Source organism: Sylvia atricapilla, chromosome W (assembly GCF_009819655.1).
Source record: "Sylvia atricapilla isolate bSylAtr1 chromosome W, bSylAtr1.pri, whole genome shotgun sequence".
Lineage (NCBI taxonomy): Eukaryota > Metazoa > Chordata > Aves > Passeriformes > Sylviidae > Sylvia > Sylvia atricapilla.
The window spans coordinates 13,818,122-13,844,030 of record NC_089173.1 but is presented as its reverse complement, the minus strand read 5'-3'; the positions used below and the strand labels follow the sequence as shown (position 1 = coordinate 13,844,030).

The window sequence follows — 25,909 nt, the reverse complement described above, 5'->3', positions numbered from 1 at the left end:
AGGGAGACCTTGGAGCCACGTGCTGCTCTCTCAGGTCCATTTGTGAAGCCTTTCCCAACCATGTGTGTGCCTGTTTATTGACAAGAGGGGCCAGCCCTTGTCCGAGGAGTTTAAACAAGATAACTGGAGGGAAGAGAGAGCCTGCCATCCCTCCAGATAGTAGTGTCTGAGAGAGCATCAGCAAAGTATGGTTTGTCGTGTGTGAAAAATGTTTGCATTTGACAGCTTTTCACAGGAAACCTGTCAGAGTGATAATTTAATGAGTAGAGATTGCTTGCAACACAGCTGTAAAACATGCTTTTACAGTGCTGTAAAATAAGCAACCGAGGCCTTTGTGTGTTTGCTTTATTTGAGAACAAGTCAACTTCTAATATAAATGAAAGGTGGTCATTTATTTTACCCAGCAAACAGTCAAGACGTAAGAGAGGAACCTGCCATTTTTTTTCTTGTGGTGGCAAGGTTAATGCTGAGTTATGCTGGTGTTTGCTAATTAGCTCATTTCTGTGAAGGAGAGAATTAGTATCTAATTAGATATAGGGAGTTACTAGTCAGAGTAGTATTTAACTCATAAAAAGGACTTTCGGGCTTTTTCCTTTTCCTTGCAGACATCTATGCCCATAGTTTGCACAGAGAAAAGATTAATGTTCCTTCTGGCGCCCAAGCTGATTTCTTGATGTGGAAATAGAAACTGAGAATGCAGACTTATACTGTGCCAATAGCTACACTAAAATATATCTATAGATGTAATTTAATTGCTGCTGACCAGGTTAAGAGTGCTGTGTGTTGCATGGAGGAAGATGCCATGCAGATCTCACTGCTGGGTCCATCCCTGCTTGCTGGTGTTGAGTGACCCTTCATCCCCAATGCCACGCTTGACATCACCCCTCCCCAGCAGGAGGCTTCACTCCAGGAGCCTCGAGGTGCCAGCAGTGGCACCCAGTGGCCAAGCCACAGGCACTGGTCACCAGGGCATCCTGTCTGGCATGTTCAGGGATACAGGCATGTGCTGGCAGGGGTGGATGCTGACTCCAGGCTGCAGACGCAGCCTCCTCTGCCCTCCTCCTCTTCTTTGGGAAGTGGCACTTGAGAACAGGAGTTTTCTGTCCATGAAAATGATGGTTGAAGCTTAAGCTAGAGACAACAGCGCTGTGCATGCATGCTGCCTCCTTCAGCAGTGCTGTGCTGGGCTTTTGGAAGTGCCTGGTTTTGGTGGGAAGTTTTCATTCCCTTTATTTACCTTCTTTTCAGGCAAGGAAAAGCTGCTGGCTGGAAGGCTGCAGGTGCGCAGGTATTTGCTGCTAATTAGATTGCAGGGGTTTTTTTCATGATAATTAATGAACATACCTGTTTCTAGCCCACATGAAAAATTGCTAAGAGATGAAGAGCTCTAAAGGCTGGATATAGTTTATTCAACTTCCACTTTGGAGTGTAATCGATAATATGAGTTTGGGCAGGAGAATAAATTGGTTATGGTAATATGGATATATTACTTAAGATAACTTTCTTGGCTTAAAACATTGCTTTGGGTTCTTTACACTGATGGTTGGAGCTATCTGCTAGGTTTGCTATCAATATATTTTCAAAAATCTAATTCTTTTGGAAGAGTTTGCTGACACATCTAGCAGATTTTGTGCCTGGTACAGAAGTATTTTAAAAAACAACTTATTTGGTGATACTAAATGGTCTGAGCGAAGGAAGGAAGTGAGCCTTCAAAATGATTAAGTGAATTAGAAATTAATATACACCAAGCTAATCGCTATAGTATAAACTCAATAGAAAAAAAATCATCCTGGGGAGGAAATGACAGTCATGGGAACAAAAGTGGAGGTTCCTGCTGATATTGGGCAGAGGACGTGTTGGGTGTTTGAAATCAATTACCTCTTCCCTGGATCATTTCTCTTGTGATCCTAAGAGGCTGCATTACATACAGCCATGTCAGGCACTGAACCCCATGACTTTGTCCATCAGGAACTCATGGAATGTTTCAGTTTTTCCAGAAAATGTTTTCTCTTAGGCTTTGTTTGTACTGGAGCACTGAAGATGAAAATCTGAACTTCAGCATACTTTTAATGTCTTTTAACAGGATTTAAATTCGCAGTGGGCCAAAATATTCCCCCCCCTCCCCTTATAACAACTTCTAACTCTAAGCATTGCTCCTTTGAGGATTTAGAAAACCACAGAGTCATGTTTCTTTTTAAATATTTATTGAATATTAGTCACAGAAAAGCAGAGGTCAGAATCCTCAATTGTTGGTGGCATGCATAAAATAATCTGCTTCCTCACCCGGCTGTGCCCACTTCCCAGGGTCCCAGTGCTCCCTGCGGGGCTGGAGCAAACAGGCATGGGAGGCTTTGTCCCAGTGGCACCTACCTTGCTGTCCTTAGCTGCCGCCAAGGCCATAGAGCAGGGAGGTTTTTTTCCAAAATGGCCCAAATGCTTTTGGCCTAGTGGACTCCTCCCCTATTTTTTATTTTATCTCATCTATGACAAATCTCCAAGGCAAAGGCTTTGTGGCAGAGTAGTTTGTGCTTAGATCCACATGTCAAGGTTGTGGTGATATGTTCTTGGAGGATGTGTTCTTTAAACTGCTTCTGCAGTGGTATCATCATCAGGTCAACTTGTTATCAGTGTTGAAGACATGTGGCACTGCCAAGACATGGCAAGCAGCCATTCTCTGGGCTTTCCAGTGCTCCCAGAGAGTGAAACAAAGTGGGGATTTGCTTTTAGAAAGTGATAAAAATCACAAGCCCTATCTGTCCTTTGTAATTTGAAAAATCTCTTGTTATTGTGCCAAGTGTTTACCCCTTAGTTTTTAAACAAATTCTGGTATAATTGTGGGGATTTTTGCACTGCCACAAACATCTGAAGCCCCTTCTGCAATCAGGACCAATTAGGTAAGTGGTCAGGCCCTGCCCTGAGAAATTATGAACTTGAGGACGGGAGAAAGAACCTGCAGGTAGATTTTTTTAATTTGTTTATAAAATATATTAAAATTTGTTCATTTTTGAGGCTGGTTTATGATAATCATGGAAAATGAATTGTCAAGAACTGGAAAGAAGGAATAATTTGTGCAAAACATCTGTTTAATAAAAACACCTTTTTTCTTTCCAGCATGTTGTTCTTTGAAATTACATCTTTTAAGATGCCTAAATGGAAACATCAGAAGCTTTGGCACTTTTTTGTATTTTGCTGACTCTTTACCATGATATTCATATTTGTATCAGGAGAGATTTCACTCATGCAAGTCTTCCAGTCTATAGAAAGTTTTGGGGATTAGTTTATTAAGAGTAATCAAAAATTTTGAGATATAGACATTGATGAAAATTTCTGGGGGAGGGAGTCCTTTAATTTTCCATTTCAACTTGATGATGGTCTGTCCTGGGTTGTAGTTTAGGATGTATTCTATCACCATCTTCAGTTAATGGCCCATCAATGCCTTTTGCATGACTCAGAGATAACTCCCTCTGAGAGTTATCTCTCTCTTTAATGGGCCATCAAGGCCCTCTTCCATGACTCATCATCCCATTGTGAGATGCTCCGCCCATGGGGAAGAGCCAAGCATTCTCACCTGGATATAAGCTGGGATTTGGGACAGTAGAAGCAGCCCTCACCCACTGGATTCCCAGAGGACCGGAGCTACCAGACCTTTCTACAAGATTTCTGTTTCAAGAAGACCACCTCGTCTGTACTGTTTCCATCACCCTGATCAGGTTGTATTCTGACTCTGTCACTGGTTTTTCTTTTTGTATTTATTTTATTTTATTCTATTTTATTTTATTCTATTTTATTTTATTCTATTTTATTTTCCTTTTCTTCTCATTAAATTTTATTTCTGACTTAGAGCCTCTCACTTGGTTTGTTTTCAAAACCACAACATATTTTTGGCGCCCAACGTGGGGCAGAGGCAATAAGCAAAGTCAGAAATTACAATTTTATTGAAGAAGACACCTGTCTGTTATGATGCCCAACATGCTTACATGTGTCATACACCTATCTCTCTATATTTTTCCGAACGTGAGGCACTATCTGCTGGCCTTAATACTCCTGCGTAGACCAGGATATGGTACTAAAATTGCTTTACTGGTCTGCTTGATAAAATCTGAGGCAATGAACATTATTCAGAATATATATCCAGTTTTGTATTCTTGTTCTAATCTAGAATGCTACGTCTGGAGCCTCAACAATCTCACCCAACCCCTGTGGGGAGGAGTAAAGAATGATTTTTTCCAGCTTTTCAAGAATGATGCAGCAGTTTTTGAAAATACTGAGTACCCTCTGGATGCCAAGGACAGCTTGATGTTCTTGTTAGTCCTGCTTTGTTTTCTCTGTTTTCTTTGTTTTCTCTGAACCATGCTTAGAATCAAAACACTACATGGTATGTTGGAGCATGTTCTTAAAGAAGTAGAAGAGGTAAAAAGAAGCAAAGCAATAGCATCGACGACTACACAGACTGTCACAGAGGAGAAAGGAACCAAAAGTGCTGTCAGCATCTCCACACAAACCGTCACTCAACTGGAACAGCCTAAACCAGTAGCAGTTGCCACCACTCAGAAGAAGAAATCAAGGAGCAAATCAGTCCGCATAGCGACTGACGAGGATGGATCAGGACCTTCGCACTCAGCTGAAGAGACAGAAACAGAGATCATCACCTGCTCTCTATCTCTGGGTGAGCTGGGTGACCTGCGAAGGGAATTCACCCGCCAGACCAACGAGTCCATCCTCACCTGGCTGCTCCGCATCTGGGATGCTGCAGCCAATGACACCATTCTGGATGGAACTGAGGCCAGGCAACTGGGATCACTGTCCCGGGATGTGGTCATTGACTAGGCAATTGGAAAAACCCAAGAAACTCTCAGCATCTGGCAGCGACTGCTAACAAGTGTGAAGGACAGATACCTTTGTAAAGAAGACCTCCTAGTGCACCAAGGAAAATGGAACACAATAGAACAAGGTATCCGATGCCTAAGGGAATTGGCTGTGCTGGAGATCATTTTTGCAGAAGACGAGAGATTTCCTAAGAGCCCAGATGATGTCCAGTGCACATCACGGATGTGGTTGAGATTTGCACGGCTTGGACCAGAGATGTACTCACGTTACCTGGCAACACTGCAATGGAGAGAAGGTGAGGACAAGGTGGGTGTCCTGGCTAATAAACTAAGGATTTATGAGGACACTGTCACCGCCCCAGTTCGTGCCCATGTCTCATCTGTGGAAACAAGACTGGCTGAGCAAGTCAGGAACTTAACTGAAGAAGGCCATCAGAAACTGAAAAAGGAACTTAAGGAAGAAATTTACGATATCTCAGCAGAGCCGACGAGAGTCTCTGCGATTAGGAGCAGGCGTCCCCCAGCCAGGGAGAGAGGATACACACCCCGAGGTAACCTTTGGTCTTTTCTTCGGGAGCATGGAGAAGATATGAAGAAGTGGGATGGAAAACCCACCTCCTCCTTAGCAGCCCGGGTACGTGAACTGAAAAGAGAAATACCTACCACAAAAAGCTCATCTAGAATCAGTGTTGCTCCAGTCTCTCGTGCACAGAACTCCAGCCAGTACAGGAATGATGATATGACTGATCCTCTTGAAGGGACCTCAGCAACACATTTACAGGAAGAGAACAACGTATGCGATGACCAGGAATAGGGGGGCCCTGCCTCTAGCCAGGAAGAGGAAAGGGACAATTGGATCTACTGGACTGTGTGGATCCGATGGCCTGGCACATCTGACCCACAAAAATATACGGCATTGGTTGACACTGGGGCCCAATGTACCATGATGCCATCAAGGTATGTAGGAACAGAATCCATTTCTATTACAGGAGTAACAGGAGGGTCCCAGGAACTGACTGTATTAGAGGCTGAAGTGAGTTTAACCGGGAACGAGTGGCAGAAACACCCTATCGCAACTGGCCCAGAGGCCCCATGCATTCTCGGCATAGACTATCTCAGGAATGGATATTTCAAAGATCCAAAAGGATATCGTTGGGCTTTTGGGATAGCCGCAGTAGTGAAAGAAGACATCAGACAGTTGAATACTTTGCCTGGTCTCTCAGATGACCCCTCTGCTGTGGGACTGCTGAAAGTAGAAGAACAACAAGTACCAATTGCCACAGCAACAGTACACTGTCGGCAATACCGCACAGACAGAGACTCTGTGATTCCCATACATGAGATGATCCGTAAACTGGAAAGCCAAGGGGTGGTCAGTAAGGCCCGTTGATCTTTCAACAGCCCGATTTGGCCGGTGCGTAAGTCCAGTGGAGAATGGAGACTGATGGTGGATTACCGTGGTCTGAATGAAGTCACGCCACCACTGAGCGCTGCTGTGCCAGACATGTTAGAGCTTCAGTACGAGCAGGAGTCCAAAGCAGCAAAATGGTATGCAACCACTGATATCGCCAACGCCTTCTTCTCCATTCCTTTGGCAGCGGAGTGCAGACCTCAGTTTGCCTTCACCTGGAGGGGCGTGCAGTACACCTGGAACCGACTGCCCCAGGGGTGGAAACACAGCCCCACCATCTGCCATGGACTGATCCAGGCTGCACTGGAAAAGGGTGAGGCTCCAGAGCATCTGCAGTACATTGATTACATCATCATATGGGGGAATACACCAGAGGAGGTCTTCAAGAAAGGAGAGGAAATTATCCAAATTCTGCTGAAAGCTGGTTTTGCCATTAAAAGAAGCAAGGTTAAGGGACCAGCTCAAGAAATCCAGTTCTTGGGGCTCAAATGGCAAGATGGTCGTCGCCAAATCCCCACAGAGATAATCAACAAGATCACAGCCATGTCCGCACCTACCAACAAAAAAGAAACACAAGCTTTCCTAGGTGCCATAGGCTTTTGGAGGATGCACATTCCTGAGTACAGTCAGATCGTGAGCCCTCTCTACTTGGTGACCCACAAGAAGAACGATTTCCACTGGGGGCCTGAACAGCAACAAGCTTTTGTTCAGATCAAGCAAGAGATTGCTCATGCAGTAGCCCTGGGCCCAGTCAGGACAGGACCAGATGTGAGGAATGTGCTTTACTCCGCAGCTGGGAACAATGGTTTTTCTTGGAGCCTTTGGCAGAAGGTGCCTGGGGAGACTCGAGGCCGACCATTGGGATTCTGGAGCCGAAGTTACAGAAGCTCCGAGGCCAACTACACCCCCACAAAGAAGGAGATCTTGGCTGCCTATGAAGGAGTTCAAGCCGCCTCAGAAGTGATTGGCACTGAAACACAGCTGCTTTTGGCACCCCGACTACCAGTGCTGGGGTGGATGTTTAAGGGAAAGGTTCCTTCCACACATCATGCCACCAATACCACATGGAGCAAATGGATTGCCCTCATTACACAGCGCGCCCGCATTGGAAACCCAAATCGCCCTGGGATTCTGGAAGTTATAACGAACTGGCCGGAAGGTGAAACTTTTGGATTATCATCTGAAGAAGAAGAAGGAGAAAAGCAAGTAACACGTGCTGAGGAAGCCCCACCATATAATGAGCTACCGGAGACTGAAAGACAATATACTCTGTTCACTAATGGCTCTTGCCGAATTGTAGGAGCTAACCGGAAATGGAAAGCTGCAGCATGGAGCCCCACACAACAAGTTGCACAAGCTACCGAGGGACAAGGTGGATCGAGTCAAGTTGCAGAGCTTAAAGCTGTCCAGCTGGCTTTAGAAATTGCTGAACGAGAAAAGTGGCCGAGGCTTTACCTCTACACTGACTCATGGATGGTAGCTAATGCTCTGTGGGGATGGCTGAATCGCTGGAAAAAGGCCAATTGGCAGCGCAGAGGAAAACCCATCTGGGCCGCTGACATTTGGCAAGACATCGCCGCCCGAGTAGAGAGGCTGACCGTGAAGGTTCGACATGTAGATGTGCATATACCCAAAAGCCGGGCTAATGAGGAGCATCACAACAACGAGCAGGTAGACAAAGCTGCCAAGGTGAAAGTATCACAAGTGGATCTAGATTGGCAGCACAAGGGAGAATTATTCCTAACTCTTTGGGCCCATGATGCCTCTGGTCATCAGGGAAGAGATGCAACATATCGATGGGCCCGTGACCGAGGGGTGGACCTCACTATGGACAGCATCTCACAGGTCATCCACAACTGTGAAACCTGCGCTGCAATCAAACAGGCCAAGCGAATGAAGCCTCTGTGGTATGGTGGACGATGGCTGAAGTACAGGTACGGGGAAGCCTGGCAAATTGACTATATCCCCCTTCCCCAAACACGCCAAGGAAAGCGGTACGTGCTGACCATGGTGGAAGTCACCACTGGATGGCTGGAAACCCACCCTGTGCCTCATGCCACTGCCCGGAACACCATCCTGGGCCTTGAAAAACAAATCCTGTGGAGACACGGCACCCCTGAGAGAATTGAGTCGGACAATGGGACCCATTTCAAGAACAACCTTATAAACATCTGGGCTAGAGAACATGGTACTGAATGGATATACCACATTCCTTATCATGCACCAGCTGCCGGGAAAGTTGAACGGTGCAACAGACTATTAAAGACTGCCCTGAAGGCACTTGGTGGGGGAACCTTCAAGAATTGGGAACTAAACTTAGCCAAAGCCACATGGATAGTTAACACCCGAGGGTCTATCAATCGAGGTGGTCCTGCCCAGTCTGAACCCTTACACACAGTGGATGGAGACAAAGTACCTGTGGTACACATGAAGGGCATTTTAGGAAAGAGTGTTTGGATTAATTCCACTTCAGGCAAAGGCAGACCTGTCCATGGGATTGTCTTTGCTCAAGGACCTGGCTACACTTGGTGGGTAATGCAGAAAGATGGAGAAACCCGTTGTGTACCACAGGGAGACTTAATTTTAAGTGAGAGCAGTGTGTAAGGTTTCATTCTGTATGTATATATGCATTCATCTGTAAGAATGTATTGATTTAGGCATGTTGTAGATGGTAATAGAATAAGGGGTGGATTGTCCTGGGTTGTAGTTTAGGATGTATTCTATCACCATCTTCAGTTAATGGCCCATCAATGCCTCTTCCATGACTCATCATCCCATTGTGAGATGCTCCGCCCATGGGGAAGAGCCAAGCATTCTCACCTGGATATAAGCTGGGATTTGGGACAGTAGAAGCAGCCCTCACCCACTGGATTCCCAGAGGACCGGAGCTACCAGACCTTTCTACAAGATTTCTGTTTCAAGAAGACCACCTCGTCTGTACTGTTTCCATCACCCTGATCAGGTTGTATTCTGACTCTGTCACTGGTTTTTCTTTTTGTATTTATTTTATTTTATTCTATTTTATTTTATTCTATTTTATTTTCCTTTTCTTCTCATTAAATTTTATTTCTGACTTAGAGCCTCTCACTTGGTTTGTTTTCAAAACCACAACATGGTCTCGTTGTGCTAATCCTCCAGTTAAGCAGTGGTTGTAGGAGTGTGTGAACACACAACCTAGTGCCCATTTTTACCATATCTTCTCTCCCTCTTTCCTAGAGTTCTTCAAAGAGCTCCTGGAGAACGCTGAGAAGTCTCTGAATGACATGTTTCTGCGTACCTACGGCCGACTGTACATGCAGAACTCGGAGCTGTTCAAGAACCTCTTTGTGGAGCTGAAGCGCTACTATGTGGGCGGCAGCATCAACCTGGAGGAGATGCTCAACGAGTTCTGGGTGCACTTGCTGGAGCGCATGTTCCGGCTGGTCAATCCCCAGTACCACTTCACGGATGAGTACCTGGAGTGTGTCAGCAAGTACACGGAGCATCTGAAGCCCTTCGGGGATGTGCCGCGGAAGCTCAAGCTGCAAGTGACGCGAGCCTTCGTGGCCGCCCGCACCTTCGCACAGGGCCTGGCTGTCGCCAGGGATGTCATCAGCAAAGTGTCTGCGGTGAGCTCTGTCCCCTGACTGTTCGTCCCCGTGTCCCTTGGGCCCATGATGGGCAGCATCTCTCCCTGATGTCCTGTACCTAAAGGAGGCAGTGATAGTTGAGCACAGTTGGGACCCAGCACCACCTATGTAGGCTGTGCTGTTGCATGGTAGAATCATGTTCTGAGGACACCACAGCCCGGTTCCCCAGATGGATGCTTTCCTGCTGTCTAGGGAACAACAGCAGGAAATTAAATGCCTTCTGCAGTGGAAATAACCATGTTTGTTTGTGTAATGGCCATATCTTCTTCATAATATTGCCTTTAAATTAAAGTGAGTCACGGATGCTACGGGCATCTATTATGGAGAAGTTGATGATTTGCTCGTTGCTCCAGGGCATGGAGAGAGGCAGTTCACATGATCAAACAGCATTTCTGTGATAACAGTAAGCAAGAGCCATCTGCACAGGGCAGAAGCCACTTGTACTTGGTGCCACACATGCAGCACAAGTTAGACTTCAGACTTTTATAGTAAAGTCACTTTTTGGGGAGGATAAAACAGCTCTGATGTGTTAGGGATACGAAAGAACGAGGCAGGCAGCAGGAGGTTAAGCAGGAAAGCTTTCGTTTAATTTCTTTAATTTTATATATATACACTTTATTAAAAGGCAAGAGATTGGCTACACAGGTTGCCACTTCTTTGACTTTGTAGGTGAACATTATTATCAATTACAAGACTCCTCTCAGAGGAGAAATATGTAAACAATGTAGATATTTTTAAATATTTATATGAAGCTTTGTGAGAATTTTGACTACAAAGATTCAAACAATCAGAAGGCAAGAAAACTTAGAGTAACAGTGATGTGTTGGTCACTTAAATGTTTACCTCCCTCTTCATATAAATCACTTTGGAGTTGTTTAAGTAGGGCGACTGCTTTTTTGACATGAGATTTGTCTTTAATTTTAGTCTGAGTTATATGGTATAGGGAACAGTCAATAATCACCTTGAAGTGATTATGTAAGATAACAAATATTAGTGATTTCCTTTTAAGAAACTCAACTCATTTCCTGTGGGCTGTGGAAGTTTTCTTGTAATAATTTAATTGGGCAGAGAGACGTTAACTTTCTCTCTACCTGGTTATGGAGTAATAAAATGTGAGGCTGAAAGAGCAGGCCGGAGTTTGAATCATCCCAAATTCCAGGAAAAAAAAAAAAATAGCTGTTCAGATACTATTAGAAGCAGAATGCACTTCTGTAGACATCACAAACAGCATCCTTAAATGAGATAATAATTCAAATTTCTTTGACTGATGGGTATAATATTAAAATACTGTCTCTGAGAATAGGGGAAAAAAGAAGTCAGCTTCCATGTTAATTTTTCATTAAGAGAAATGAGGCAAACAGCCAGCAATAGGTGCCTGAACATGTATGGAAGGGCAAATAATATTAGCAAGGAAGGAGTTGCTTAACTAAAATACCCAGACTCCAGGAGTGAGTTCTAAGTTAGTAGTGACAGGTTTAGGTCCTTGGACACCTTGACTCCCCACCTAATAGAGATGACTCTCAAGTTAGATTAATGTGCTGCTGGTTGAGGATGGGTGTGTGGAGCTCTATGTGTGACATGTGGGGTCACTATTACGAGACCACAAAACCTTTCAGCCTCAGGAATGCTGTCCTGGTGGAAGGGAGAGGTGGTGGCAGATAGTGTTATGTCTCTGTGCCAGGCCACTGGCCAAGCCTGCTGACTCTTGGTTGGGATTTCAGATTTGGTGGCCCTTGTTTTGTGGCTGTGGCAGCTGTTGTGGTCAGGGAATGGGGTTTTTACTGCTGTAGAGTGTGGATGAAATATTCAGATGGGAGATCTGGACATTAAGACCCTATACAGTGCAATTACTTGATAGGCAGTAAACGTGCATGGGTGAGGGATCATGTTTATGCTCCATCTGCTCAGAATTCATCAAAACGTCTCCAGACTTGACATGGAACCACAAGGGCTATGGTCCCTGCATCTGTTACGAATCAGTCGTGAACCTGAGGTGGCATCGTGATTTCTCTTTCCCTTTTGAAGATCCTTGAGTGTAGAGTTGCCTTCAACTCTAGGATTAATTGCATGAGTTTGGAAAGCTACCCAGAGTCCCACGCAGCTGCAAAAATAGCTCACATGCAATGGACAATCTCAGTTGCTCTACTTTCCACTTCAATTTCACAAGTTGGACTGGAAATCCTACAACGGAGTGACTTTTCCAAGCAGTAACAAAAGTCCCTGCTGTTGAATACCTAAGCTTTAGTTGCACCAGTAGAAGGAATAATAATCTTTTCTGTAGTGTTTTAATCTCATTCAGTGTGAATCTGTCCTGGTTTGGAATAAATTAGGGGAGAACCTCTAAAAGGAGTCCTCTAAAAACAAACCTCCATCACCTCTTTCCCCCCCCCCCCCCCCCCCAGCCCTGGGTTTGGTAAGGAAAAATACCTTGGAGGAAAAGTGGAAAAACCGGTTTATTGACAGAAAAACACTCCCCAACACCGAATAGTGGGAAAAGACGGGTTACTGTGATGATGAGGAGTATGCGACACGTCTGTTGCAAGCCCAGGGACTTCTCCAAGTTCTCAGGTCAGGTCCAGAGCCGGTTCAAACCTTGGGGGGGGGGGGGGGGGGAAAGAAGGAAGGAGGGAAAAAACACCCAAAAAACCAAACAAACAGAAGCAGTGGGGGTGGGGAACGGCGGCAGGGGCAGCCGGAGAGCAAAGCAAAGCAAAGCGAAGCCAAGGCAAAGGCAGCCAAGCTAGCAGAAGAAAGAGCCGAAACAGGAAAGAAAGAAAGAAAAAAAACTGCAGGCACCCGCCCAAGAGGGAAGGGGCAGCTGCGAGACATAACAATGTATCCAACATATGGGATGGATATATGGGATAGGAGGCAGGTCAACCCAGAACATTCCACCCCTTATCCCATATATGCATCCAATTAAAACTTTCATCTCACTTACTCAGACCTTTAACACTTACACATTTTCGTCCGTCTTACTTGCTCAGATCTTCGACACTTACACATTTCCTTCTGTTTCATGTCTAACTGATCTAACGTGCAGACAATGGTAGTAACATTCAGCACATATCAATCTTACCCCATATTCAGATCTCCCTGAGGTACACATCGTATTGTTCCATCTTTCTGCATTATCCACCATGTACAACCCGGTCCTTGAGCAGAGACAACTCCACGGATGGGTTTGCCTGTACTCGAGTCCGGGTTGATCCATACTGTCTTTCCCAACAAACCTCTAACATGGGCCACTGGGACTTTATCTCCATCTACTATATTAAGGTGCTGGGACTGAGCAGGACCCGCTCGGTTGGTGGAACCTCGAGTGTTAACTAACCAGGTGGCTTTTGCTAAATGCTCCTCCCAATTTTTTAAGGACCCTCCACCCAATGCTTTCAGGGTGGTTTTTAAAAGCCCGTTGTACCTCTCCATTTTACCCATGGCTGGTGCATGGTAGGGGATATGATATACCCATTCAATGCCATGTTCCCTAGCCCAGGTTTTAATAAGATTATTTTTAAAATGAGTCCCATTGTCTGACTCAATTCTCTCGGGAGTGCCGTGCCTCCAAAGGACCTGCTTTTCAAGGCCCAAGATGGTGTTGCGGGCTGTAGCATGAGACACAGGGTAGGTTTCCAACCATCCTGTGGTGGCTTCTACCATGGTCAGCACATGACGCTTGCCTTGGCGGGTTTGAGGTAGTGTGATGTAATCAATCTGCCAGGCCTCCCCATACTTGTACTTAGACCACCGCCCTCCATACCAGAGAGGCTTCATCCGCTTGTCTTGCTTAATGGCAGCGCACGTCTCACAGTCACTGATAACTTGAGAAATGCTGTCCGTGGTTAAATCCATCCCTCGGTCTCGTGCCCACTTATAGGTGGCATCTCTACCTTGGTGACCTGAGGCATCATGGGCCCATCGTGCTAGAAATAACTCTCCCTTGTGCTCCCAGTCAAGATCTATCTTCAACTCCCCTATCTTTGCAGCTTGATCTACCCGCTGATTATTTTGCTGCTCCTCATTAGCTCTACTCTTGGGGACATGGGCATCTACATGGCGAATCTTCACAGGTAGGTTTTCTAACCGGGCAGCGATATCTTTCCACTCTTCAGCAGCCCAAATTGGTTTCCCTCTACGCTGCCAGTTCGCCTCTTTCCATTTCTTCAGCCATCCCCACAGAGCATTGGCTACCATCCAAGAATCAGTGTATAGGTAGAGCCTTGGCCACTTCTCTCTCTTTGCAATATCTAGGGCCAGTTGAATGGCTTTAAGTTCAGCAAATTGACTGGATCCACCCTCTCCTTCAACGACCCCTATGACCTGTTTTGTGGGGCTCCATACAGTTGCCTTCCACCTCCGACCCATCCCTATGACACGGCAGGAACCGTCGGTGAATAAAGCGTAACATATTTCCTCTGCCGGCAACTGGTCGTATGGCGGAGCTTCCTCAACCCGGGTCACTGGTTCTTGTTCTTCATCTGCAACACTGAAACTTTCACCTTTGGGCCAGTTTGTAATTACTTCCAAAATTCCAGGGTGATTCAATTTCCCAACTTGAGCGTGTTGTACAATGAGGGCAATCCACTTGCTCCCGGTAGCACTGGTGGCGTGGTGGGTGGAGGGAACCTTTCCTCTAAACATCCACCCTAGCACTGGTAGTCGGGGTACCAGGAGGAGTTGTGCTTCCATGCCTATAACCTCTGAGGCGGCCCGAACCCCTTCATAGGCTGCTAGAATTTCCTTTTCTGTTGGAGTATAGCTGGCTTCCGACCCTCGGTAACTTCGACTCCAAAATCCCAGTGGTTGGCCTCGAGTCTCCCCAGGCACCTTCTGCCAAAGGCTCCAGGACAGACCATGGCTCCCGGCTGCAGAATAGAGCACGTTCTTTATGTCCGGTCCCGTCCTGACTGGGCCAAGGGCTACCGCGTGAGCAATCTCCTGTTTGATCTGAGTAAAGGCGTGTTGCTGCTCAGGGCCCCACTGGAAAGTGTTTTTCTTGCGAGTTACCAGGTGGAGAGGGCTCACAATCTGGCTATACTCTGGAATATGCATCCTACAAAAACCTATGGCACCTAGGAAAGCTTGTGTCTCCTTCTTGTTAGTTGGTGGAGACATCGCTGTGATCTTATTGATGACATCAGTGGGAATCTGATGCCGTCCATCTTCCCACTTAATTCCCAGGAACTGAATTTCTCTAGCAGGTCCCTTGACTTTACTCTTCTTGATGGCAAAACCAGCTTTCAGGAGAATCTGGATAATCTTCTCTCCTTTTTCAAACACTTCAACTGCAGTGTTCCCCCACACAATGATGTCATCGATGTACTGCAGATGTTCTGGAGCTTCACCCTTTTCCAATACAGTTTGAATCAACCCATGACAAATGGTAGGACTGTGCTTCCACCCCTGGGGCAGTCGATTCCAAGTGTACTGCACACCCCTCCAGGTGAAAGCAAACTGAAGCCTGCATTCTGCAGCCAGAGGAATGGAGAAAAATGCATTGGCGATGTCAATAGTGGCATACCACCTTGCTGCCTTGGACTCCAGCTCATACTGGAGTTTCAGCATGTCCAGCACAGTAGCGCTCAGCGGTGGAGTCACTTCATTCAATGCCCTGTAGTCCACAGTCAATCTCCATTCTCCATCCGACTTGCGCACAAGCCATATGGGGCTGTTAAAGGGTGAGTGGGTTTTACAGACCACCCTCTTGGCTCTCCAACTCCCGGATCATTTTGTGGATGGGAATCACTGCATCTTGAGTTGTTCTGTACTGTCGTTGATGCACTGTGGAAGTGGCAATTGGCACTTGTTGCTCTTCCACTTTCACAAGTCCTACAGCAGATGGGTTATCTGATAGTCCAGGCAAGGAGTCCAATTGCTTAACACCCTCTGTCTCTACAGCTGCTATCCCAAATGCCCATCTGAATCCCTTTAGGTCTTTGAAATACCCATTTCGAAGGAAGTCTATGCCCAAAATGCATGGGGCCTCTGGGACAGTCACAATAGGGTGCCTCTTCCACTCATTTCCAGTCAGACTAACATCAGCTTCCACCAAAGTAAAATCCTGTGATCCTCCTGTCACACCAGCAATAGAAACAGAGTCTTCTCCCACTTGTCTTGATGGGAGCAATGTGCACTGTGCACCAGTGTGAACCAAGGCCTCATATTGTTGTGGTTCTAATGTGCCAGGCCAATGAACCCACACTGTCCAAAACACACGATTTTCCCTAACCTCTACCTGGCTAGAGGCAGGGCCCCTCCAAGTGTGATTATCCTTCTTTCCGTGGGTGCATGTCCCAGAGGTTCCCTCCAGGGGATCAGACATATCATGATCGCCACCATACCTAACGTCCTGGCTGCAGACAGCTGGTGCTGCTCTCTGTTTAGTAGGACTTCCTCTTTGAATCCTGTTGTGGTTTGAAAACAAACCAAGTAAGAGGCTTTAAGTCAGAAATAAAATTTAATGAGAAGAAAAGGAAAATAAAATAGAATAAAATAAAATAAAATAAATACAAAAAGAAAAACCACTGACAGAGTCAGAATACAACCTGATCAGGGTGATGGAAACAGTTCAGACGAGGTGGTCTTCCTGAAACAGAAATCTTGTAGAAAGGTCTGGTAGCTCTGGTCCTCTGGGAATCCAGTGGATGAGGGCTGCTTCTACTGTCCCAAATCCCAGCTTATATCCAGGTGACAATGCTTGGCTCTTCCCCATGGGCGGAGCATCTCACAATGGGATGATGAGTCATGGAAGAGAGCCTTAATGGCCCATTAAAGAGAGAGATAACTCCCGGAGGTCGTTGTCTCTGAGTCATGCAAAAGGCATTGATGGGCCATTAACTGAAGATGGTGATAGAATACATCCTAAACTACAACCCAGGACAAATCCTACCTTCCTTCAATTTATCCCCTCGTTGCGCCAGAGCAGCCTTGGGTTTTCCATCCCATCTCCTCATGTCCTCCCCAGCTTCACACAAAAAGACCCACAACTTGGTTCGCGGGGTGTGCCTTCTCTCCCCAACAGAGGTACGCCCGCGTTGAACACCAGGGCCTCTAATATGAACGGCTGAAATTTGGAGGAAGTCCTCCCTAATCTCTTCCCTGAGTTTTTTGTGATTTTCCTCTAATTTATCTTCCAATTTCTGCAGTCATGTTTCCACAGCTGCAATTCTGGCGTGAGTTGGGCCATGTACTGCATCAGCATATGCTCGAAGCTTCCTTGCCATATTGAGCATGATTTCATGTGTCTCCTCCCACTTCATTATTGCTAGAGCAGAAGTGTATTCAGATGGTCCAAGTCGTACAAGTTTTCGCCACATCACGGGTGTACATGGTACCAAGTCTGGGTTCTTAGTGTTTAGGTCATCTGAGAAGATTATCTCTGCCACTGCCATTTCTCTCAAGTGTTGAATCCCTTGTTCTATGGTCTTCCACTGGGTTTGCTGCATGTAAAGATCGTCTGCACACAGGTATCTTTGTGCCACACTTCCCAGGACTCGTTCCCAGAGACTGCAAGGGGTAGCCTCCCTCATCATTCCTTGGTCAATAACTGGATCATGTGACAGGGGGCCCAAATGCCTTGCTTCAGTGCCATCCAGAATTGTAGCTTCGCCTGCAGCATCCCAGAGACGGACTAACCAACTAATTATAGACTCATCTGATCGCCGAGTGTAATCCTTTCTTAATCCTGAAGGTCCTTCAGGGAAAAGGAATCAATGGTGGAACCTGATCTTGTGCCAGCTGGTTGGGCTTTACATCTTAGGCCAGTTGGTCCGGCTCCCAATTGGGTGTCAGTTGGTTCGGCTTCTGATTTTATGTCAGTTTGTCCACCTTCTGATTGGATGTCCTCGGGAGGCCTCGAGGGTCCTTCACCTGCATCATCCTCTACTGGTCGATCAGTCTTTCGTGCTCTCTTTGCCCCGGCAACTGCCAGTGTCTTAGACTCCCTGTCTGGTTTAGCTTTTGGCCTGGAGCCCGGGATATTAGCTGCAGCCTGGGTGACTGGGATGGTAACTAGCTTATCTCCCTGTTCCCTTTCTTCTATCTGCTGTCCTTCAGTATCTAGCAGAGTACGATAAACATATGCCAGGGCCCAGCTCACTGCAATAATCCTTTTCTCCTTATTATTACCACGGCACTTCTCTTTCAAATACTTGGCCACCTCAGCTGGGTTCTGAATTTGTTCAGATGGGAAGTCCCAGATTATAGGATCAGAAAATTCCTTTAAAATTTGGCCCATATCTTCCCATTTCCCACTCCACTCAAGATTCCTCTTTGTGGGCTTTACCCCTAAATCAGGAGTCTCATTAGCCCCTTTAGAGATCTCAGCTTTCATTTTATATAAACTGCAGACAGTATAGAGAAAACTTACTAAATTAAATGCCAGAAAGATGGTCTCTTTAACACTCAGGGGAAACCCAACATTTTCTAATAGAGATGTAAACAATTCAAAGGAGAAGAGGGAAGACAGAGGCTGAAAAAACTCTCCCCCTGCTTCTCCCCTAACAAACAGAATGCACCACCATAACAACGAACTATACACTCCTGGAATAGATTTAAGCATCTTAACAGCCCTCCTATAAAGCATCACAAGCAAGCCCAGCCTAATGAATATTCTGGTTAGCGCCCCACGGCCCCAAAAACTACATATTAGGAGCAATACCAGAGCTTTTTCTAGATAAGGGAATAACCCTAGGTACCACAGAGGTATTAAGACCTCAAAAACCCCTGGGGACCAGAAATATTGGCAGGCTTTCACCCCGAATGACATTATGAATCCAGAAAAAACCATCCCAATACACCCACAAAACAATTAGAACCACCAATATTATTATTAAGGTTTTTTCCACTTTCTCTGGCCCTTTCCAGGCCAACGCACCAAGAAATGTCCTGGTTTGGAATAAATTAGGGAAGAACCTCTAAAAGGAGCCCCCTAAACCGAAACCTCCACCACCCCTCCCCCCCCAGCCCTGGGTTCGGGAAGGAAAATACCTTGGAGGAAAAGTGGAAAAAAACGGTTTATTGACAATGAAAAAGAACACTCCCCAACACCAAAGTAGGAAAAAAAACACCTAGTTATTGTGGGGGAGGGTACGCAGCTTCTTTGCAGGCCCAGGAATTCTCTGACTTCTCAGGTCAGGTCAGGTCCGGAGCTGGTCCAAAATATTGCGGGGGAAAAAAAAGGAAGGAAAAAAAAACAAACAGAAGCGGCAAAAGCCAGCATCAAGGGCAGGCAGCAGGCAGGCAGAGAGAGAGAGCGAGAGAGAGCGAGCCAGCAGCAAAAGCAGCAGGCCCCGCCAGAGAGGGAGGGGGCAGCTGCCAGACACAACAATGTAGTCCAGGATATGGGATAGGAGACAGGTCAACCCAGAACAGGGGACAACACTTCTGCTATGTAGGTAACTAAGAAACAGCCAGAGGAGCTAAGGAGCCCTTTTGGTGTGTAGCAGAGGGACCTCCAAAGAGGCAGTATTGTCCAGGCAGCAGGTTGCAAGACACAAGGCTGGACCAAGGGGCTGCTGTGCACAAGGACATTTCCTTCCACATACCAGGGGCAAACATCAATGCAGAAAACAATACCAAGCACTTCTCCACATCAAAGATAACCCGGAGAAGACCTACCAAGAATGTGACTGCATCTGCCTCTATTCCAGACATCTGAGGGGCTGTGCTAGGCCTTCAAAGCATCCTGAAGCAGCAGTCAGCTCAGATTTAGGGCTGGGAGTGTGTGGATAGGACTCTGGATTTGGAGCCGATGGTGTCATGCAGGAGTACTTCAGCCCACTGGCATGGTTTTGGCTTTTTCTTTCTCTGCCCTGCACTGTGGTTCTGCTGCTAATTTTTAAAACAATGTGAGGGATAATTAAGGATGGTTTTGGTTGTAGATGCCCGGATAACTGTCCCTGCTGCTTTGCTCATTATAGCAAATGGAACGCTCCTCATGATCCTTGGTGTCTGAGGCAAGGAGAGGCTTGTTCCTACAGAGAGCAAGCTTGATGTGAAAGGCCCTTTGGTCCCAAGGGCACCATGAGCAGGAGATGCTGAGCCTGGCATTGCTATGTAAGTGTTCAGAGGAAGAGGCATCCACTTGGCTGGCACCCTGAGGTCTCCCGTGCCCCTTGTGGGCTGGGGTTGCTGTTGGGGAAGACAAGCATGTGAATGTTAAGACTGAGCAGCTTGAGTGCCTGGTGGTGTGAGTCTCAGGAGCTCTGCTTTTCCTCTTGGCACTGTCACATCTGGAGTGGGGGGAGCACGCTGTAAGTAGGGAATTGTACTCTTAAACTTTTCCTTGCACAAGATAATACTGCAGCAGACATCGCAGTGGGTAGCAAGTGTTGAGACAGTCATGCAGTTCCCAAAATCACCCCTAAATGTGTTCCCTTATGCAAGACCTCAGAGGCCCAAATCTGTGGTTGAACCAGATGCTGTCTAAATTGTTAATGTTCTAGCACCAGGCCAGCAAAATTAGTTAAATATGTAGTTAATTCCAAAACACTTATATTGGAATATTTGGGGTGAGAAAGCAAACCAGGAGCCTCCCAAGTGATGTTCTGCCTCACAATGAGCTGAACGTCAGGACCAACATGTGCCAAGATGATGTCCTTGCACAACACTGAGAAAAGGAAAAAGTAATGCAAGTAGGGTTGTGTTGGTCTCAAAAATCGATGACAACTCACTTGTCTAAGATGACTGCTCACCTAGAGCATCTCATGGGCAGCTTCAGAGTATGTTTTTGAAATCATCTTTTCGTGTCACTGAGAAGTTACTCGTCCAGTCTTTCAGCCAGTATTGCTGTCGTTCATATTTTTTTGCAAAGAAAACAGTATCAAACAAAAGTAATTTCACTACATTTGTTTTCAAATTGTTGGATTTTTATGTTTTCTGGCAGCTGTGCTGCTGGCATGGCAACACTGTTGTGCAAGCATGGAAAATAAGAAAGCCTGAGTTGTCGGTGTTATTATAAATAGTTATTAAAGCTGACAGGATTTTAAATGTTATTATTAACATTCTTAATGTTAACTGGAGAGTAGAATGAGAGAATATAATGTAGCTGTGGCTGTCTGACAGCTGGTGGGAGCTCCCTGCAGGACTGTCCATGGTTGGAACTCTGTCATCCTTCCTCAGCTATTCCTTGCCTTGGGAATGAGATAAAAAAGAATCTGGTTGCTTCTCTGAACTTCATCTGCTTGAACAGATCAATTTATCTTGAGTTTTGGTGGTTTTGTGGTAGCCTGTGAAAAAGGCATTGCACTCCATAGGTGTGTACTTTAGTGGTGATTTTTCTACTAGAGGAATGCATCCAGCTGCAATTCCCAGCAAGTTGGAAAATGCTAAGGGTGTAAGTTTCCCTCATGTGAAACTCTGAAGTGGGATGTGTATGACAAGGTACCAAGAAAAAATAGATTTTATTATGCCAAGAGCATGTAATTTTTACAGGAACATGATTTTACCTTCACCAGTCAATATAAGTTGGGACGTTACACCAACAAATGTGATACAAAATGTTTGCATTAAGCCCTGAGTTGTTTGCTTTTCACTTAATTTTTGTGAATTGTGTGCAAATCTATATTTTTAAGGAGCAAGTTCGATATAAAGATTGGTGCCAAAACACATCTGTTAGCAGCTTTTAATCTTCACATTTGACAAAGCGTATAGATATGGACAAATTGTAATTTACGTGATAAAACAGCAGGATGATGGATTGCTGCAGTGACGTAGAATACCATGGAAAGGAAATAAATTTCACAAGATAAAAGGAAGGGACTGAAGTGCATTTACTTCTATCAGAAGCTTTTACAGGCTATGTGCACTGCAGCTACTACTACCTGGGCTCAAATCTACCAGAGTAAATCCCCTCCAGCAAATAAAGCTTTCTTTGGTACTCTGCTTTATTAGAAAGGAGATTATTTGGTTTTGAGGGTCATTCTAGAGTACGGTTTGAATGAACTTGAGTTGCTTTCCAAGATAAACACAACCCCAGAACAAAGCATATCTGGGTTTACTGTTACATACAATGGTGTTTTAAGAGCTTGCACCTGGCGTGGCAGGGCCAACATTAAAAGCTTGTGAAGAATTGCCAATGCAACATATGGCACACCCCACTGACAGAGACAGAGCTGGTCTGGATGGGGTACAGGCCCCATGCCAGGAGTTAAGGTTCTCCTTGCAGTGATACTCAGCAGTTAAGCATTTATCACTGTTGTAATGAGGTGTAATTGCTCATAATCTTCCCCAAAACTCTCTCTTAGAGTGATCTCTGATTGTGCCTTCCTGTTGCTTTTTGACACCATAAAATGCCAATTCTAGACTGATGAATTTGCTCATTATCTTCCTCTTTACCTGCGACTGTATTGCACATTAACAGCTTCCCTGTGGGTTACATTCATCGGTAGTAGGGCTTGGTTTGGCAGTCTCTGCAGGCTGGGGTTTGTCTTTTCCATCACCCCTTTGTGATCACCCTCTGCTCAGCTCTGTGCAGGACTCAAACCTATGTGGGGAAGGAAGCGAAACCTCGCTTGCTTTTAAAATCATCCTGTCTTTGCTCAAAGGACCTAATCCAAGTGACCATTGCATATTACCTGCTGTGGAATGCAGGAAAGCAGCTTCAGTTTCCCCTGCATCTGCTGGGATTTGTAAAGATCAACACCTATGGACTATCAAAGCAGGGGATGCTGCAGGGCTGCAGCCACTCAGCATTCATGGGGCAAGGTGGGAACCTAAAATGGGAAGGGGCCTCCTGGGTCACGGCTCTGCAGGTGGGTTTTTGCAGCATGCTGCCATGCAATCCCTTTCATAAAGCTACAGCTTTCCACAATAGGGTTGGGGAATCCTCCTGCTCCTCATTCCACTTCAAACCGCTCTAGCACCTGGCTCGTGCTATCAACATTTACCGAATTTTTCTTCCCGAGTGTAGTGGTTTCACATTCACTGATTTAGATTTTCCCGGCTAATGCACCATTTTGTAGTGGTTTGAGTGTCTACCAAAATTACCTACTTTTTCCTTACTGTGCGATAGGATTTGGAGAAAAAGCAAAGAAGGCTCAAACTTAAAGGGTATAAAGATAGATTTATTAACACACACTAAAAGAAGAATGAGAATCAAAATGAAACTTCCAAAACACTTCCCTCTTCCCCCAACAGCTTCTTTTCTTTCTCAAAGACAACATTTAAAGACAAAATTCAGAATACTAGGTCAGTACCACTTATAAAATAGTCTTTCATCAGTCTATTTAGAGAGAGAAGTCTCTTGGTTTGTTATGGTAACTTTCCATAAGAAAGAACAGTCTGCTTATGGCTTTTAACTCTCACAAAAGCAGCTGCCTGGGGGGAAATCTGCAGTTGTGAACCTCCCATATCACAGAGCCTTTCCCGCAGCTACATACGGGCCATGGACTCATGCATACTCATAAGGTATTAATTTTAAAGATGTACAGCTCTAAAAGCAAAGGATTTTCTTCATCTCATGGAACAGAGGTCTCTTTTCTCTTTCTCTAGGGGCAGAATCTTCCTCTTCATCTAATCTCTCTCTGTTCAAGTTTCTCACGAGATCACAGCTTCTCATAAGATCAATATTCACTTAGTCCATCACAAATACTTTTGCTTCAATCCATCTCCTCAATTTATATTGTCCACGATTTAAAGGAATATTCTAGCATATTACGGTCTGTTACCATGGCTCACAAAAGACTTTCAGCTTAAAATGCTAAGGCAACTTCACTATCTCCTCATCACTTAAGATACAACTTCTTTTTCACTGACCTTGGTATCTTCATACTGTCTCTTTAAATGTCTCCCACTCTGACCTTTCTCGCACTCTAGAGAGGATCAATGTTCTGCAAGTTTCATCTGTGCAATGAAAGAGTTAATATCTTGCCCAGGGCCTGCGGTGGTCATGTGATCTTTGCCAGGCAGCAGCCACTAGGATTTCAAAGCTACAGGGATGGAGGGGACTTTGCATGGCTGGGCTTTCCTCCCCTCCTTGGTCTCATGGGGTGGGCCCGACTCGGAGCTGTTCCCTGGGGCCCGGGGGACATCTCCCTCGGCCCGGGCCAGTGGCGCCGGCAGCTGCTGGGGCCCGGGCAGGCCTGGCAAGGCCTCTTGGGCTGCAGCTTTATCGGCAGGATGTTTAGCAGCCGCTCCAGCCTGATCCCACGGAGACGGGACTCTCTCCCTCTCTCTTCCCCTCCCCCTGCCCTGTGGCCCCTGGAAGGGCTGCCCGGCCCGGCCCCCTGCGGCAAGCAGGGAGCCAGGCTGGGTTACCTCTTTTGAGGCCGGAATAAAAAGGGCAGTTTCCCGGGATTCCTCCGAATTTAACCCTGTGTGTGTTCGCAGAGACGTATGATCTCTAGTGGCTATATTAGCTGTCAATTTTCATGCCTAGTCACTGACTTGTTCTTGAACTTCTCAAACTACCATACCGAGGAGGATGCAGAGCACTCCTTTGAGGGCTAACAGTGCTAGGATGGCCAGGATCAACTGATAAGCCTCTGGACTTAGCATGGACGTCCTGTCACCTACCGCTGAGTGACACAGGAAGGGATTTTTATCAGAGAAACAACTAAACTACTAAACTTGAGCATCCTTCAGAGCTCTTGTCTCTGGGTGTGAGATGTTATTTAGTTCCCCCTGCCACTTTTTTTTTTTCTGAAAGGACTGCACCATCTGGATAGCAGATGATACCTTTACATTTGCCTGTTTCGAGTTTTCCAACTATAAATCATCTGATTCAGTTGGTTTCTGTTGCTTTAGCTCTTAGTATTTGATCCAGCTCTCCTTTAAAGTCATGCTGTCCCAATAGGGAATCTTCTGCTGGGACTCCTGCTCCCACTGTGCCTTCCAAATATATATATATATATATATAATATAAAATGTGTATATGATCTGGAGCATCTGAATCAGATTCCACAGCCACCACAAACAGCTTTCTCCTTTCCCTCAGCCAAACAAGCTCTTTGTAGAAAAAAGAAGGGTAAAGTGCTGTCTGATGAACATTGTTGGCCAGCCAAAATCCAGTGCTGAACTACATCAGCTGCAGAAAATTGTCCTTCTGTCTCTCTAACCAGTTCACTTGCCTGCTGAAGAGAAACCATGTTTTTTCTGGAGTTGTCAGAAACACAGCAGTTATGTCATCTTTTTCCATAATGTTATAAATTATTAGAAGCCAATTCAAAATAACAGAATTTATTTAGCAAATTTCCAAAACCAAATAAAAAAGCCACAATAAATTCGGACAACATCAATCGAATGCTGAGTGGGCAGAGTGACAGTAACAACGGTACCATCCAACCTCAGCCACACACCACTGGGTCTTGGTGTAGGGTTTTTATACAGTTTATTTGTCCTGAGGCTAAGTCCATTGAAAGTCCAAATATTTATGTATTTCTTTAATTCTAAGCGAGGTCTTGAAAGGGATTCCCCTAAGTATGAAAAGACGATTCAGGAGTCTTCCCGGATCTCGTCTTTGGGGTGCTGATTTGGTCATCCTCCGGATCCCCTATCAAGATTGATATCAGATGTCGAGCAGCTGTAAAGTGGAGGCCCATCCTTGATGAATGGGCCATCTCCAGTCCGGCCATGTCATTTCTGTTGCAAATGTTGTGGTTTCACAGCTTGCACCACACGTCTTGGAATCTCGGAGATGCCCTGGAGTGGCTTTTTAATAGACCAAATCTTTGATACACGAATTTATCCATTACATTTACCACAATAAGAACAGAAGGTTTAAAAAAAATTGCTGATGTTATTAACAAAGCCAGCCTGATTATATAATGCTTTTTCTTTTCTGCTTTGTTTTTGTTAAAATCTGTTGCCTCCTAGTTTCATAGGTTGTCAACAAGTTTTTGCACCAGATTAGGCTTAGTTTCTCCATAGTCCTCGCACTGAGATGGGCAATAGTAAGGTCCTCAGCGTATGTGTGGTACCAGATCTTCCTCATGCACATTCATCTCCACTTAGTCCTATTGTCCTCTCTGCCATGAAGTTAGTTCCCAGACCTCCAGCAGATGACATGCGAAGGCCATCCACATCTCCAGCTGTTTGTGTTGAGG

The 25,909-nt window shown here is 45.6% G+C and overlaps 1 protein-coding gene across 1 annotated transcript in view; it reads left to right on the top strand.

Annotated features, from left to right (window-relative positions):
* LOC136373456 (glypican-4-like) overlaps positions 1–25,909 on the top strand; it is a 117,628-nt gene that overhangs the window by 68,724 nt on the left and 22,995 nt on the right. Inside the window, 1 exon segment of the mRNA XM_066338353.1 lies at positions 9,454–9,845. Coding sequence (XP_066194450.1) covers positions 9,454–9,845 — 392 coding nt within the window.